Below are 18,428 nucleotides of genomic sequence, written 5' to 3' on the forward strand. Positions count from 1 at the left end.
CACTGAGAAGAATCAAGTCTTTCATAGAATCACTGACAGATTGTTAGAACAGAAGCATCTTATACTCCTACATAAAATTATTGCAATTGTATCACCAATTGAAGTGGGCTAAAAGAGAGTTTAGCAAGGAAGATGAAGCAAGAAGACACATTTTTCTAGTTCTTCATGTTATTGATATGTTAATTTTATGGCGTAGAGGTAGGACTGAGGAGAGTAGTAGCAATACACATTCTTGCTATTATTGTGTATAATATATTCCTGGTTCTGCTTGTTTTCCTTATTTGTGTAAATCTTTCTAGGCTTTTCTAAAATCAGCTTGTTCATAATTTTTTATAAAATAACAATATTCTATTATCTTCATATGCCACAATCTATTTAGCCATTCCCCAACTGATGGGCATCTACTCATTTTCTAATTCTTTATTACCACAAAAAAGAGCTGCTACAACCGTTTTCCCTCATGATTTCCTTGGGATACAGGCCCAGTGATCTTACTGCTGGGTCAAAAGGTATGCACAGTTTTACAGCCCTCTGATATGTATAGTTCCAGATTGTTCTTCAGAATGGTTGGATCTTTTTACAACCCCACCAACAATACACCAACAATCCAGTTTTCCTACATCCCTTTCAACATTTATTATTATCTTTTCTTGTCATCTTAGCCAATCTGAGAGGAGTGAGGTGGTACCTGAGAATTGTTTTAATTTTCATTTCTCTAATCAATAGTGATTTAGAGCATTTTTTCATATAACTATAGATAGTTTTAATTTCATCATCTGAAAATTGTTCATATCCTTTAACCATTTATCAGTCAGGGAATGACTTGTATTCTTATACCAATACAATGACTTGTATTCTTACAAATTTGACACAGTTCTTTATATACTTTAGAAATGAGACCTTAAAAAAAAAAAAAAAAAAAAAAAACAAATGAAAAAAGGTCAAAAATAAAAGACGTCAAATAATTAAAAAAAATTCTTCCTGCCATCAGGAACAAAGCATCAGTGTCTCCTCAATTCTTAAAAAAAGAAAAAAGAAATGAGAACTTTGTCAGAAACACTGGCTGTAAAGATTTTCTCCCAATTATGCACTTCCCTTTTAATCATGTTTCTGTTAGTTTTTCTTGTGCAAAAACTATTTAATTCAATTTAATGTAATCAAAGTTATTCATTTTGCCTTTTATAATGTTCTCTAGTTCTTCTTAGGTCATAAATTACTCCCTTCTCCAAAGATCTGGTAAAATTTCTCCCTTTTATCATCATCCCCACCTTCATGTTTCAGTTATTTTCTTATTTACTGGCTGTGTCCTTACTGCTTATAAGCATGCCCAAATCTCTTCCATTTCCCCCAAATCATCACTTAATCTGTCTATCCCCATTAGCCATCATTCAATATTTCTCCTCACTTTTGTGATTAAACTCTTTGAGAAGACTATCTACAATTGGTACCTCTACGTTCTTTCTTTACTATTAAGTTTCTATATTCTGACTTCAACCTCATATACACTTATCATATTGCTCTCTCAAAAGTTACTTAATTGCCAGATCTGATGTCTCTTTTTCAATTCTCATTCTTCTTGACTTTTGTTACTGTTGATTACCCTCTTCTCTTTGATACTTTCTTTTCTCTGTTTTTGTGTGACACTAATCTATCCTAGTTTTCCTATCTGTCTGACCCCTCTTTTTGGAGGTCTTATTTTCCTTATTCTCCTTCATCCAGCTCACTCCTGCTACTCTTGAATATACCACATTGCCCCTATCTCATTTATTAATATCATCTCCCATGGATTTAATTATATTTCTACGTAAATAATGCTCACATTTACCTACTTCTCTCCTAATCTTTAGCCTTGCATCTCCAGTAACCATCACAATGGTCATCCCAAACTGTATTCCAAATAGACATTTTATCCTCATTCTCTTTCTTCCAAAATTTTCCTCTTTTCTCTATTTTCCTATTATTATCAAGAGCATCAATATTTTTTTCAGCTCAAGTTCTGGTCAACCTAAGTGTCATCTTACTTCCCATATCTGATCTGCTGCCAAGGTCTGTTATTCCCCTTGCTCAACATTTTTCATATACATCCTCTTCTGTCCCTTATTTGCATGCCTCTGGTGCAGATCATTATTTGATCCTTGCATTATTTGATATCTGCAATAACCTAGTGGAGATTTTCCTAAACTCCAGTGTCTCCCAATAACTTCCAAGATAAAAAAAAAGTCCTGTTTGGGATTCAAAGGTCTTCATAACCTGACACTGAAATATCCCAGATAATAAAATTCAAGACAGCCATGGTGGTTCATAATTTAGAGACAATTTATTTTTTACTGGCCTAGATGGCTTGCATGGCCGGGACAGACCTCCAGTAGGGTTCCAGCATGGTGGAACTGAAGTAGGGAGCCTTATAAGCATTCTTGCTCACCCTTGCTGTCACATTTTGATGTTAAACAGTGACTCAATTTTACAGGATGAAGAATACAATGGCAGATGTTTAACATAGTTTATAGGTCAGGGTTATCAAACAGATACCCCTCTTTGTTGAGTAGGCACTGTGAAGTGCAAAACTCCTCCTTTAATCCAGCTGAGCAGACATTTCTCTGAAAGCCCGAGGCCCTTAACCTAAAGACTGAGGGAGAGGAGGGTAGGCCAGTCCTTTGTCCATTTCAACACCAATCTTCCTACATCTGGCACAACACAATGTATTCTGTGATCCAGTCACACTGGCTTCCTTGCTGTCAGCAAGACATTCCTCCCAACTCTTGCATTTTTACTCTGTCGCTCATGCTTGTGAGTGTAATGGGAAACTGAGGACTTCTCAGAATAGTCACTTGATAATTCCAGACCCATTTCAAAGGTTTTAATCATTAACACTCTGGGAAGGAGAACAAAAAACTTGCTCTTCTAGTAGAAATAAGTGAGAAGATCTCCTGGACTTCTACTTAACTACTTAGAGAAGAATCTAACTATTTAATGGTCTGGAGATAGTCTAAGAGGTCCATAAACTGGTTAATCTCTATTTGTTGGTTGGGGAAGCCCGAGGTAAACTAAGTCTCCTTGGTTATTCTAGCTTAATGGACTACTTACCTCAAAAACAAATCTCCTTATTGTGGGGGGATTATATGGTTTTTTTTATAAAATTGTTAACTAAGGTAGATTGAATTTATAGCTTAGATTCAGTTTATCTGGGGAATTTGGGGAAATGAAAAAGGGTGCTCACACTGGCTCAAGTAAACAGTTGTAAACCTTGTGAAATTGACTACCATAAATGCATAAGTTTAGGAAAACACACCTGTAAACAGTAAAACTGATCATATGGGCCTGACCGGAATTTGGCAAATTTGTGCCACAGTGTGGGGAAGTGAGAATTGATCGATAAGGGGAGGGGTGTCATGAATTCTTGTGATCCCGACTATATAACTCACTTCAATCTCTGTAGAAATTCTGGTGGAATTCCAGTGGAGAGATGTTCCATTCGTTTCTTGCAAGATTCTAAAATAAAGACTCTTACTCTTCACTTGAGATAGCTCAAGTATTTGTAAATTGGATTCGCCATACGATAAACTTGGAATTTTCTCCGTTTCCTTTCTTGGTTTCCTTGAAGACTCAGCCAGAATCCTGCCTTCTACAATTCTTTAGCTTCTCCCAGTTCTCCTGAATCTTGTGCCTTCCCTTTGAGATTATCTCCAGTTTATATCTTCTCTAGTTTCTCCAGAGCTGTTTGCATGTTCCATGCATTAGACTGAGAGCTTCTCTAGGACAGAGGTAATCTATTTGCCTTCCTTTAGGCTCTTTTAGAGCTTAAAACAGTGTCTACCACAGAGCAGACGCTTAATAAATGCTTATTGACTGAAATTCTTTCAATCAACAGTGGTAAACGTGTATTGCAAGGCATATTCTTTGTCTTAATATTTGCAGGGACAATCTCGGGAAGAAACACGATCAAAAAGGAAATCCGAAGAGTTAGTTTAGAACTGGGACATCAAAATTCCGTCGCTGAGGACAGGACCGCCCTTTTGATCTGAAGCATGCGCAGTGAGGCCGAGGAAAACCCCCTATTCCCGCGCCCCGCCTCTTTTTCCCCCCTCTTCCTCTCTCAACATCTGGGATTAAAGGCGGAAACTAGAGCTAGGTAGCTTCCGCTCTTCTCTCCGCCCCTTCCCCGCCTCTACTCTCTTTCTTACCCTGCCTTCCTTTGGGCACGCATGCGCCCCTCCGGGGCTTCAGAGCCTCGCCCACTTCCTTCGTTGCGCGCGGGCTGGCGGGCAGTTTGAAAGCAATGGCGGAATCGGATCCTTTGGAGACTACCTTCCAGAAGTCCTTACACATTCAGAAGCTAAAGGCCCGAGAAGTTACGGAGGAGGACGTCCTGCGCTGTATGCAAAAACAGTCGAAGATCATCAATGGCCCCGGAACTGGTAATGACCTGGACGCGCGGCGGCAGGAGATGCCGTGCGTATTCCTGTGCTCCCGCTGCCAGCGGCCCTTGGGGGACTCGATGAGCTGGGAAGGCACAGACTTTGACGGCAACTGCTTCTTCCTGCGCGGTGAGACTGTAGGGGAGAGGGAGAAGAGGGAGGAATGGGGAGAAAAGGAGAGAGCAAGAAGCTGCAAGTAGAAGGAGAAGGGAGGGAAAAAGAAGGGCAGGAAGAGGAGGGGTAAAGGAGGGATTGGGAAGGGGGGGAGGGGGAGGGAGTGGGAGTGAAGGATGGTATTCAAAACTAGAAAAATATTTTGGTTTCCTCCCAATTATATATTAAAACAACTTTAGAAAATATTTTTTTAAAGTTTTGAGTTCCAAATTCCACCTCTCCTTCCTCTTCCCCACTCCGTGAAACGGTAAGAAATCAAATATGAGTTATAGAAGTGTAGTAGCTTCGGGGACCCCTTTGCTTCCTCTCCCCCACTCCCCGTGTTTTAAACTCTATTTCGATTTCCTTATCTATAAAATGGGAATTATTGCACCTACCTCCTAGAGTATTGTTATGAGATTAAATGAGAATAATCATTAAGCACTTAGCACAGTGTCCGGCATTTTGTGCAATTTAAATGTTACTTTTTATTATTGTAGACCTTAAATACTAGCTGTGGTGATGATAGTGTGATTTTTGGAGTGTCTCTTACCTCTTTGGACCTCAGTTTTCTGTAAATTATAAGGTTAGATTAGGTAATCTCCGAGGTCTTTAACTAAAGGCCTAGGGACCTTTTTCTCATATCAGTCCTAGGAGGTAGATGGTTTATATAAGGGTTGTGCACTGTTTAAAGATGAGGAAGACAGACTAAGACATTTCCCTGTGTGGACCATTTTGGGCAAATCAGATAACCTCTCGATTGATTTTCCTAATTTTATTTTTGCATTTTTATTTTTCAAAACACATGAGTGGACAATTCATCAACACTAGCCCTTGCAAAACCCTGTATTTGTCTAAAACCTGCATATTTTTTGCAGTCATGGACCACAAATTAAGGACCACATCGACTAAATATTGCCTCAATTCTAGTACTTTATATGCTATTCACATTTTAAAGATGAAGAAAAAACTCAAGAGTTGACTTATTTCCACACGTTCTTAGCTGATGAGTAGCTTTACTCTGACCAGTGCACTTTTCAATGCATTGTGTGAACATCATTCTCTTGGGTTCTCACAGTTCAGAAGATCATGCTAGACCTTTTGTTTATAATATGTTTATTTACAAACTAAAATTTTTTAGGTAATTTTAGAGTTACTAGTAGTTATAGTAATGTATTTTACTCTGACAATGCAATTACTAAAAATTACTTTTGGTGAATGAATAATTTATTTCCAAGGAATCCTTATCTAGTCACTTATTTCAGAAGCATCAGAAAAAATCCAACCTCTTCACTTCCCCCCCACCCCAACAGTTAAGTACCAATTTTGTGCAGAGCACTGTGCTGCCTGAGATTCAAAGTTTAGCACATAACTGGTACCTACTTCCTAGGAGATAAGTCTAATAAGAAGATAAGACACCAATATATGTAACCTATTTAATATGTATAGGACTGTTTGCCATCTGGGGGAGGGGACGGAGCGGGGGAGGGGAAAAAATCGGAACAGAAGTGAGTGCAAGGGATAATGCTGTAAAAAATTACCCTGGCATGGGTTCTGTCAATAAAAAGTTATTTAATGAAAAAAAAAAAAAAAGACACCAATATAGCTGCCCTGTGATATTGTAAATTATAGTCACATTAGACCAAGTGCTATATGAGATCCGAGCTTAGTTTTAGTACTAGCTCAAGTACTGTGTTGTGATATTGCTGATATAATATTTTGTGAGATGTGTGCCAACACTGTAAAGTAATCTAGCTGTAACTGACATAAATGGTCCCCAAATAATTTTTAAATAACAAAGCATTTTTCTTTGCAAGAATTGTCAAATTTTTGACATTGATGGAAAGAATATTTTGAAAAATATTGTGTAAAATTTTAAGAAGTAAGAAAGAAGACTAAGTTATGCAACTAACTGGGGACCATGTACTTCTAACTCAAGTATACCACATTACAGATATTAATCCACTTTGTAGGGTTGTCTAAGAAAATGACTGTTATGATTGGTGCTATTATGCTAGTAAAAACTTCTTTTTGAATGAGTTTCTTATTTGTTAAATGAAAACATTGGATTAGATAAAATATTATATCTTGCATAGCTCTAAAAATTCCGTGAGAATGTCAATAACCAGCTGTTACCTTTTTCTCATTCTAGCAGTCTCAGCTAATGTTTATGTGGATAAAGAACAGAAGCTATCCACTAGAAAAAATGAATATGGCTGGTAAGATGAAAGTTAATTATCCATGTATAATGCTTAATTCAATAAAATTTTTTAAACATACGCAAGCCATTGTAATAGGTACTAGGCATTATAAGAAAAATTAGAGGGGGCAGCTAGGTCATGCAGTGGATAGAGCCCTGAAGTCAGGAGGATCTGAGTTCAAATGTGGCCTCATAAGACACTTTAAGACTTACTAGTGTATAACCCTGGGCAAGTCACTTGACCCCAATTGCCTCAGCAAAAAATTAAAAAAAAAAAAGAAGAAAAGGAAAAAAAAAAAAAAAACTTCAGTCCTAAAAGTGCTTTAATATTCTATTGGAGCAATAATAGTTATGTACAAGGTAATTTGAGGAGGAGAAAGAGCATTAACAACTATCAGGATGAGGAAAGGTCTTTAATTTTTATAAAATAAAATTTATTGTGAACTTGCTTGACTCATACATATTTTCATATGCAAAAAAATTCCCAGAAAAAGGCAGTGTATATAGAACTGAATTTCTATAAAGTATAGCTTGGCTTTTTAAAAGTCTACTTTATTGTGGTAGTACCAATGCTGGCCTCCTTTGTGCCCTCCTCTCTTTTGTATATGTTTAAAATTAGTCATTAATTTTCTTTTTTTTTTGGCATTACTATGCTATCCCTACAGCCTTGTATAAGTTTCCTTTTTTCCCCTTTTCCATTGTAATAGCATAATAGTAATCCATCACATTCATATACAATAACTTGTTCAGCCATTCCCCAGGTGATGGGTACTTCCTTTAATTTCTAGTTCCTTACTGCTACAGTAAGAGCCACTATAAATATTTCTGTATATATAGATCCTTTTCTTATTTCTTGAATTGTTTTGCTGTTTAGTATAGGTGGGGCAAATAGTATACATACTTAGTAATTTGGGGGGCATAGTTCCAAATTGTTGTGCAGAATGGCTAAACCAGGTGTTCACAGCTTCTACCAACAGTGCATTAATATGCCTGTTTCTCCTCAGCCCATCCAACATTTGTCATTATCCTTTCATCTTTATATATATTAGTTGGAGAATGGCTCTTATTCTTACAAATTTGAATCATTTCCTTTCCATATCTTAGAAATAAAACCTTTATCAAAGAAACTTGCTACAAAGATTTTTTTTTTCCTTCAGTTACTGATTTCCCTTCTAATTTTGACTGCATTGGTTTTACTTTTATATAATCAAAATTGTTCATTTTATTTTCTGTATCTTCTCTATTCCCTGTTCAGCCATGGACTTACTCCCTATTCATAGATATGAAAAGTACTTTCTTGCTTCTTTAACTTTTTATGTAATGATACTTTATATCTAGGTCATACAGCTAGTGGAAGCTTATCTTGGTATTTGGTATGAGATGTTGGTATCTGCCTAATTTCTACCAAATCATTACCTACTTTTCAAGTAGTTTTCCTTAAAGTGAGTCTTTACCCCCAGTAGTTGGGGTCTTTTGGTTTTCATTTGCTTCTTTATATATTATACCTAAATCTCATTCACAGATTGACTTCTCTGTTTTTTAACCAAATCAACCTGATAATTGTTGCTTTGTCATGTAACTTGAGATCTGGTACTGCTGGGTCCCCTTCTTTTTTTCCCCTTTACTTTCCCTGAGATTCTTGATCTTTTTGTTGCTTTAGAAGAATGTTGTTATTATCTTATTTATTACTATAAACTATTTGTTTTATAGTTTGATTGGTATGACACTTAATATTTAGGTTTTTATTATTTTATTATATTGGTTTAGTGTAGGTATGAGTAGTTAATATTCCTCTAATTATTTTTTGGCCGATATTTCCATAAAGTTTTTTATTTTTAGTTATGTTCACAGAGTTTCTTTCTGTGTCCTAGTAGGTAGAGTTCTGAAAATTTTGTACATTCTTTAGTTATTTTAAATGGGATTTCTCCTTTCATTTCTTCCTTTTGGATTTTGTTGATGATACACAGAAATGATGCAAGGATCCACGTCCATTATCACCACTGCTGTTTGATATAGTATTAGTTATAGCAATAAAGCAAAAAGAAATTGAGGGAATAAACATAGGCAAAAAAAAAAAACCAACCCACAAAAGTATTTTTTGCAGATTATATAATAATTTACATAGAGAACCCTAAAGAAAAGATTCAACTAAAAATTATTTGAAACAATAACTTCAACAGAGTTGCAAGAAATAAAATAAATACACAGACGTCCTCATTTTGGCCATTTCAGATAAGTAAGTTTCATTAAGTCCTACCTCCCCAGTTTCATATATCATGTTGATATATTCTTTTGGGGGCCCCAGTTTTGAGAAGTAGTGTGTTTTTCTCTTTCCTTCCTTTTTTATTTATTCCCCAGTTTATTCATTTTTTTCCCTCCCTTTTCTTTCCTCGTTTGACATATATGGGACAATCAAACCCTCCTAGGGTTTTGTTTAGTTCTTTCTATGACCTATAAAGTCGAGAACTAAGAGGACTTTTCACTTTTCTCCAGCTATTAGCATGTACACACTTCCTTCGTTAGCCACTTAAAATTGCTTAAATTATTTACCTTTCTGGCTCTTTTGAATTTCAATATTTTTGTCCAGCTAGTCTTTTCATCAAGAATTCTTGAAAGCTCTTTCTTCTTGTAAAAATCTTACTCTTCTCAATAGGAATACGTTCATTTTTGCAGAGTAAGCAAACTCTTAGTGAGAAGTCTTTTGCTTTTTGAATTGTCATTTCCAAGATTTTCACTCTTTATAGGAGTTTGACTGACTTGGGTGGTGCAGTGGATAGAGCCCCGGGCTGGGAGTCAGGAAGACTTGAGCTCATATCCAGCCTCAGAGATTTATTAGCTGTTAAGATCTGAGGTAAGTCATTTAATATCTCTTTGCCATAGTTTCTTCATCTGTAAAATGGAGATAATGAAAGCACCTACCTCTCAGGGTTGTGAAGGATCAATTGAGATAATTGTAAAGCACTTAGCACAATGCCTAGAACATAGTAAGTGCTTTGTAAATGTTAGCTGTTATTATTATGTTCCTGACACTATACTGAGCTATACTGAGTCCTAGGGATACAAAAAGAGGCAAGAGTTCTAGACAGTCCCTGCCCTCTAGAAGCTTACACTGTGCTATGATACTAAGAAGTCACTTAACCTCTGTCTACCTCATATTTTTCTACTGTGAAATAGAGATATTAACACTTTGTTGTGAGGATCAGATGAGATATTATTTCTAAAGTGCTTTACAAATATTAAAACCTATATAAATGCTAACTAATATTATCCTGAATATGGGCTTCTTCATATTTGAACTTTTTCTTCTTGGCTGCTTGTGCTATTTTTTCTTTGACTTAGAAGCCCTGGGTTCAGATGTTTACAATTTGGGATTTTCTTAGGATGGTTTTTTTATATTTTCACTTTGCCTTCTGTTTTCTGATAGATCTGGACAGTTTTTTAATGTGATTTCTTGAAGCTTGGTATCCTGGTTTTTTGTTTGCTGTGATTTTCAAGGAATTTGATGATTTGTTATTTTTCCTTGACCTGTTTTCTTGTTTAATTGGTTTTTCTATTTTACATGCTTTTTGTTTTTTTTCAGTCTTTTGACTTTATTTTTATTTCTTGTTTACTGGTTGAATTATTTGGTTTTGTGTATTCTGTTTTTCAGGAAGTTCATTTGAGTAAAATTTTCAATTTTGTGTTTTAACTTACTCTTAGTTTTTTTCCTAAGAGCTCTCATTTAATATTTTATCTTTTGTTGAATTTTTTATGACTACTTTTGGAGGACTTGTGACTAATCATTTATTTCTGTTTTCTTTTGAGTTAATCTTTTATGTTATCTCTTGAACCATATTTTTTCATTGTTCTTTGCTTTCTTTTTTTTTTCCCTCCTTATTCTCAATTCAGTTCTTAAAGTGGGACTTTGTGCTAGAGACATTCTTTATTTCATAAAATATTTAATGATGGTGGAGACAAACCCTGTTTCTTTTTATGCCTTCTGTAGTTTAAATGTACTGCCATTGCTGTTTTAGATGGGTATCTGGGGCCAGGTCTTTCCTTTTGTGGCATAGTCCAAGGGTTGATCCCAGCTCTTCTCTGTCTCTTTGCACATTCCCTAACAGGGAATTCTCTGTGTTCTACTGTGACTCTCTAAGTTCAGTTCATTGTTGGAAAACTTCTTTTTCTCAGGCCTCCTGCAAATCTTCCTGGCCTTTGAGCTGGCCTTATTTTCTGTTGATGTGAATGGGGACAGGTTTTGTCCCTTACTGCTACCAAAACAGGTCAGGGCTAAGATCCGATGGGCTTCAGGTCCTGAGTACTGAATAGTTCCTCTTGCACAGTGCCCTTCCACAATTTCAGCCTCTGAGAAATTAGTCTGAATTGGGGGCACTTGCACAAAGCACTCGTGAGCTACTATCCCCATGTGATTGAGCTTCTTTCAGGTACTTTTGATGGGTCTCAGAGAGCTCACCAAATTATTGACCTATTGACTTAGGATGCCAGCCGACTTCAGACCTTTTTATATCAGTTTGCTCCATTTTTGAGACTCTTCTCTGAACCATGATAGGTTTCTTGACTTTCTGTAGTCCTGGATCAGATGGAAGAACTTAACTGCTGTTTTTTCTATGGTGCTCTTGATCACTGATCTTTCTGGTATTCTTTTAAATGTGTTTGCTCTGTGTGCTTCTCTTTGATCATTTATGGTTCTCTCTTAGCCAGAAGCTAAGAATTGAGTATTAAAAGAAGTTAAGAATTCTGATAGGCCAAGGTGAGGTGAAGGTGTGAATTCTAGGCATGGAGAATCCAAATTCACAAAAGTGGTGGGGAAAGGGGGTTAGAGTGTTCAATATAGCTGAAACAAACAGTAGATTATGGGGCATACCATGAGAAGTTGGATATATGGGCTTAAGCCAGACTTAGGGACTTTAGAGGACTTTAAACACCAAAGTTAGACGTTTGTATTTTATGCTATAGACAATAGGGGTCCATTAAAAGCTTTTTGCTTGGGGGTGTAACATGGTACAAAAAGGGTAGATTGGAGGAGACAGAGGGGAAGCAGGGAGGCTATTTTATTATTATGGTGAGAGATAATGAAAATTAACGTTAACATCATAATGTTAATATTATGTATTCTGTGCATAACATGCATGTAACAATAATTGTTTTTTATGGCTTTGACAGTAATGGCAACTTTTTTAAAGTTGGGATTTTTAAAGTGGGGGATTTAGGGTTGGGTTGGCAAACATTGATAACTAGTTTTCTCAATGGCAGAAGCCAGATTAAAGAGTCTTGAAGTGTAGCTGATAGCTCTACTATTTCTGACTGATGGGGGAGACAATCAATAGTCCCATAGAAATGCTTTGAATGGATCCATTTATCTCTTCTTTTGTGAATCAGCTCCCTCACTTCCCATTGGTTGTTGATCTGCCTGGGAGACTCTGACTACTTATTATTAAATTCTCTAGTTTAATAGGATCCAAAATGATTTTAGTGAATTGAGATTTTACTGTATGAGTTTATAAATGCAGAAAGTATATGGGTTAAATGGGATATCAAAACTGGATAAGGTTAGTTGAGGAAGGCTTACTGCAGAGGATTTTTCATTATTGATGAAGGACGTGAGAAACTTGGAATAATAGGGAATGAGGAGAATGAAATGTAAATAAGATCAAAATAGAGAATCATGGGGCTTTTTTGTGTATGTAATAACATAAATTTTATTAGAAGGGAGAATACAGGATTATTCCAATATTTTAAGTGCTTACTACATGCATATATCCATATATAGCTTGATTGTAAATCCCTAGACTCCTTCAAGCTCCACTAAAGTCCTGTCTCTTCTACTTGAAGCCTTTCCTGATTCCCTTAGTTGCTAGTGTCCCACCTCCACCCTGGAATTACTTCATATTTACTATGTGTGTTTATTTTACACACACACATACACATACACACACACTCACACTCATATAATTATGTTACACGTGTTTTTATATACACACACACACACACACACACACATACACATATATTATATACACACACACGGTGTTCCAAAAGTCTTTATTTGTATTTGCTTAATGTATCTATGTGGTATTTAAGAAAACTTGATGTTTGATTAATAATTTTGATCAGTATGTTTGAAGAATTTTAATTTTAAAGAATAGTTTATGGTTTTATAACAGTTGAAATCTTTTAAAATATAAACAAGCATAGTCTTTTCTAAAGCAATGATTTTTCTTTAGCATGATTGAAACTTTGAGTTGTAATGGATGTTCACTGAATATTGGCCAAATATACAGATGTACACCCAGACATCTTGATTATAAGCGAGACTTGTTTTGCTTCGATGTTTCATCAGTTGATGGGTAAGTCCATTTTATTGAGTGTTACTTTAAAATTGGTTCTTGGAAAATGAAAGGATGTAAAATGAATTTGTAAGTATTTACATACAGTTCTTACTAAGCAGTTATGGTTCCATAACTGGTGACGGGTGGCTTCTGGTGTAGCCCCACTAAGAATCTTCCAGCTTCCCACTGTGGCTGTGGGGGCTGCAGAACTGTGGATGGGGTAGGACCATGCACTCCTTCCTAGGAAAGTTAAGTGAGAACTGGCTGTGGTTTAATTCTTGTTGCAAACCCAAAAGTTTTATTATTTAAGTAGACTCTAATCTTTGATATGATTTGTCAAAAGGGACTATTAACCAATTTAAATAAATGTTTATGATTTTGGTTAGGAGTATGAAGGCTTCCTTTTATTTTGAGAATATTGTAATTTGCATATTTTTATATATTTAGATGTGTTGTCAGTTTGGAATCAACTTTGTGCTTTATTGGGGGGGTATACATTTGAATCCCTCAGTTTTCTTTCCCCTTGCCATAGAGCACATTTCAGGGTCACAGCCCTATGAAATATACTTGGAGAAGGGAAGTTCATTGGAATCTTAGCATAAAGCATAATTAATAGTATGATAGTTATCAAAAGAATCATGTGAATACTGATATATAACCATTAATTCTCAAGTTGGGTATTCAAGTCTCGTGTCCCAAGTCTCGTAAGATAATACTCAGAATATTTTAGGTTTTTTTGGAAGCTGAACCTTAAAAAATAAATTAACAATTTTTTGTTGAGAGTGGAGGAGAGGAGAATTGATGGAAATGATCTAGTATGTGACCAAAAAGGAGCTATTTTTAACTCATTTTGAATCCTAGAAATAGAGGAGGTCCACATGCTCCGAGAGATAGGATTGAGATCTCAGACCAGCACTGGGGTATAGGAGATGCTGCATTGTTACTAACCTAGAGGGAGGACTTTGGACTTAGATCCTAGGTGAAATTTGGTGCTGCAGCATGGTCTGTCACTAATCCAGAGCTGTTCTCTCAGTCAGACTTCAGGAAAACAAGACTAGCACTGTCACTGACTCCAGAGAAGGGAGAATAAAAGTAAGCAGAAAATATGTTGCTTTGAACCTCTAGAACCTTCCTTCCAGTTGATAAGAGTTGGGGCCAACAACTTCCCTAGCATTCCAATTAAGGGCAAATCTGCAGGTTTATTGCCTAGATTCCAGTCATGTTTGGGAAAATGGAAAACCAGGAGGGCAAAGAATAGATGATGCCCTTGACCAGACCACTTAGAGTTCTCTGAAAGTTTGCAGTTTCATGCCACTCATCTGATCCTTGAAGAATCCAGCATAAAATGTCCAGGAAATGTAACTGCAGACCACCAGATAAAGACAGGCCAGGACTAGACAAGGCTATAATGCATAAAGCCTTACAATAAAAAATGACTGCCACATAATCAAAATAGGATTTGTAGTAAAGATCTTAAACAGCATAAAATACATAGATGTTTATTAAGAACAATATGGCAGTAGAATAACCATTGATACCTACCCTAAATCCAGCACAGTCTGCCTCATAATTAGTTTAGAAACAGAAGAATTAAGGAGTATTTCTTGACTTGCTGAAAGAAATGAGAAAGGGGCAGAACATCCAAAAATCTTCTTTGTTCAATTCAAAGAAGAAGAGTGAGAAAACCTGATAGTTTAGACCAGAACATGACCTTATTAACCTTTCTTGCCCATTATCCAATCTGACTGAACTGAAAATTGAGATTGTTTTACAATGCAAATGTTTTATGTGATCTTAAGATGTCTGAAGTCAGTTTGCAAACAAAGTAAAATAATACTCTACTAAAGTTCAATTTATATTCTTTTTTTAAGAATTTGTTTTCTGTACCACAAAGTACCCTTGAAGTTTATTTTCTTCAGAAACTAAAAAATAATCTTTAAAAAAATTCTTTAATTTGACCCAGACACTTTGAATTGTTTTAATTGATTTATTTCCAGCAGTGTATTTTTGAGATTAAAAAAAAAAAACAAAAAAAAAAAAAAAAACATAAACCAATCTGGATAGAGTTAAATTAACCAGAAGAAGAGTGTTTTCTGGATAAATGCCTAAGATACTTCTAATGGCAAAACTAGTCCCTGTTTTTCCTTCAGTGGTAATAGAATGCTAAGAAGTAGAGCATTATGCTTTTAGCTTTAATGTTAATATTTACTGTTTTGTCCACATTTTAACTTTATGTGCATTGTGACCATGCTATATTTCAGTTATATTCTAGGTTCTGCTGAAAATGAAGCTATGCCTGAAAATGAAGAGCCTGTAACTCTTGATAAGCAAGATGTAATGGAAAGCCTTTTAAAGAAGGTGATCAGTTTCATTTACAAGTTTTATCTCTTTGCCTATAAAAGACTTTATGTTAAACTAACAAATATTCTCCAGAAGATGATATTCCCTATTAACTTCACTGTTTTGGTGTATAAGTTCACCTTCATAATTGATTATGTATTGTTTCACATTAGTTTTGTTATTGAGCTTGAGCTGTTAAGGGTAAAATGATTGGTTTTTTTTTTCCCTTCTATATTGTGTACGATATGACAGAGAGAAAATTAATTATATGCCTGATTTTCTGCCTTTTTTTGTCATCATAACTTGAAGATTTCAGGTTCATTGATTTTGTACTTTATAAATCTTTGTAGTTTAGTTTAATTTAAAAACCATACAGACATTTGAGTATGTGGGATTTTTATTAATTAAAGTAAATTAAATTAAAAATTAATTAAAACTGCTATTGTAATTTCAGAATAATTTTGAATTATTTCAGAATTTTTTTCAGAATAGAAAGTAGGGCTATTCTACAGCCAAATCTACACCTAAAAAGAGGCATTGTGACATAATGAAAAGAATGCTAGATTTGAAGTTCAATCATCAATAATAATTGATAAGCAATTCTTAAGCTCCTATTATGTTCAAAGTGCTGTGCTAAATGACTGAGGGGTTCAAAGAAAGGCAAAAGACAGCCCCTGGACTCAAAGAACCCTCAGTCTAATAGGAAAAAGCAACACATAAAAAAGAAACTGAAAAGGGATGGGGGCATGATGACCTCTAAGACCTAATGCTAAATTCCATACACTATGAGTGACAAGCAAAAACTGTAAAAACCAAAAACTCAGTTTTTTTTTTCCCAGAACCTAACACTCAATTTTTAAAATGATTGAACTGAAATGTCCATGTACACCTTGAACTAAAGCAGTATTTCACTAGTTTTAAGTTCTTGAAAAAGAATAAAAAAGCTTTACTGTGTGACTTATAAAGTTGTACATGTGACAGATTCTTGAAAAAATGAGGTTTTTCTATATTTTTTCAGCAAATTCTGATGGAAGTTTCACACTTTAAAAAAAAATTAGTTTTTGGGGCAATGGATACGGCACCAGCCCTGAAGTCAGAAGAACCTGAGTTCAAATCTGGCCTCAGACACTTAACACTTCCTATCTGTGTGACCCTGGGCAAGTCACTTAACCCCAACTGCCTCAGCAAAAAAGAAAAAAAAAATTAGTTTTTAATTGCACATGTTTAACGTATGTTGGATTACTTGCGGTCTAGGGGAAGGAGTGAGGGAAAGGGAGGTAATATTTGAAACAAGGTTTTCCAAGGATCAACATTGAAAAATTTTCCATGTATATGTTTGAAAATTAAAAGATTTAATAAAAAAAAGAAAATAAAAAATAATAGCTTTTAAGTTTCAAAATACATGCAAAGATAAGTTTTCAGCATTCACCCTTGCAAAACCCTGTCTTCCATTCCCCCACCCCCTTTACTAGACAACAAGCAATTTAATATGTTAAACATGTGCAGTTCTTCTATACATTTTTCCACATTCATTATGCTGCACAAGAAAAGTGAGATCATATGTTGTGATCTACATTTAGTTTCCACAGTGGAAGCTTCACATTTAAAGAAAACATTTTTACTTCAAGATGTTTTCATTATAGAATAAGATTAGATTTGTTGATTCATTCATAAATTCATAATATTATGATTTTATCATGTTTCTTATAATTTTTTCCCTTAATTTATCCAACAGCTGCAAGTTATCATGCATGGATTGGAGCTAAGGGTGTCTCTGGTTGAATCAATTGTTTCAGGTCTTTGTGACACAACATGAAAGAACTTTCCCTTTATTATTATTTTTTTACTACTACTTTTTCCCCCTTTGTATGTATTGTAATTTGTTGGTATACCATTTTAGCAGGAGTTACAAGTGCTCAAGGTAATTTTTATCCCCAAGTTATATTAGTGAAAAGATCTTAATCAATTTTATAACTATTGATGTTATTTTATAACTTAATTATGGGGTAAAAGTTTCTCTTTTTTGAATTACAGTGCTAAAATTATGTTTATAAAATGTCACTTCTAGAAACCTCTAAAGTGTGGAATTTAAGAATTTATTATGGATTTCTCGCCCTTCTTTTCTCCTTTGTATCATTTTTATATTCCTTGACCTCATCTTGCTTATACTTTTTGTTGTCTGTTCATCTTAATATCTGATTGTTAGTTTGACAAGAGGTGGAGGAATTGGGGAAAGCATGTTATAGAAAAATCAAGTTTGGCTATTATCATGAACAAATAAATTCCTTATGACAGCTTTTGAGTATGTTGGTCACAATTTAAATTTAGTTGGAATTTAGATTTTTTTTTTCTTATAAGTTAGAATGTTCTTTGGAATTAACATTATGAAATTTTTAAATCATTAGTTTTATGTAGAAACATTGATTGAATTATGTATCATTGCCATTTCAAAATAGGTGGAAAATATGTTCATAAAGTTAAGTGTAGGAGTATGAGCAGAAATCCTTCTCAAAAAGTATTTGCTGATCATTTTCCATGTGCAGAATGCTCTGCTGGCTGATATTACTGCCAAATTAAGGTCCCCTGAGGTTTCAGTACAATTGTCTGATTAATGAAAGTTTCTTTGTATGAATAAAGTCCAGAAAAAAGGGAAACCCCATTTATTCTATTTATTCTTTACTGTTCTTACCAGCTAGAAGTGGAATTATAGAATTTCAGAATTAGAATGGATCCTGGCATTATTTTCTCCTCTGATATTGTACTATCCCGGTCCATGCCCTTTTCATTTCATATTTGCATTTTTGCAGTGATTGCCTACCACAAGTCTCTTATCTACTCCCATCTGTCTTCGATTCAGTTACCAAAGTGATTTCCCTCAACTGAAAGTCTGACCCTGCCACTCTCTTCATACATTCCATGGCTCCTTATTTCTTCCAGGATCCTGTATAGAATCCTGTTTGGCGTTTCAAACACCTTTACTCCACCCCATTC

The 18,428-nt window shown here is 35.2% G+C and overlaps 1 protein-coding gene across 1 annotated transcript; it reads left to right on the forward strand.

Annotated features, from left to right (window-relative positions):
* The first annotated feature begins 4,195 nt into the window (after window positions 1-4,195).
* Window positions 4,196-17,734, forward strand: MIS18A (MIS18 kinetochore protein A). The gene is made up of 5 exons (XM_051984974.1): window positions 4,196-4,544; window positions 6,721-6,787; window positions 12,993-13,115; window positions 15,359-15,455; window positions 17,173-17,734. Exons 1-5 carry the CDS (start codon window positions 4,277-4,279, stop codon window positions 17,251-17,253), a joined length of 636 nt encoding a protein of 211 aa, XP_051840934.1. The 5' UTR covers window positions 4,196-4,276; the 3' UTR covers window positions 17,254-17,734.
* The last annotated feature ends 694 nt before the right edge of the window (window positions 17,735-18,428 follow it).

The sequence above is a fragment of the Antechinus flavipes genome, chromosome 3 (genome assembly GCF_016432865.1).
Source record: "Antechinus flavipes isolate AdamAnt ecotype Samford, QLD, Australia chromosome 3, AdamAnt_v2, whole genome shotgun sequence".
Classification (NCBI taxonomy): Eukaryota; Metazoa; Chordata; class Mammalia; order Dasyuromorphia; family Dasyuridae; genus Antechinus; species Antechinus flavipes.

Excerpts from the sequence above, each read along its gene's own strand:
- MIS18A (XM_051984974.1), top strand. The coding sequence starts at position 4,277 with ATGGCGGAATCGGATCCTTTGGAGACTACCTTCCAGAAGTCCTTACAC. Across the intron at positions 6,788-12,992 it reads AGAAAAAATGAATATGGCTG|CATGATTGAAACTTTGAGTT; the intron begins GTAAGATGAAAG and ends ATTTTTCTTTAG. Across the intron at positions 15,456-17,172 it reads TGGAAAGCCTTTTAAAGAAG|CTGCAAGTTATCATGCATGG; the intron begins GTGATCAGTTTC and ends TTTATCCAACAG.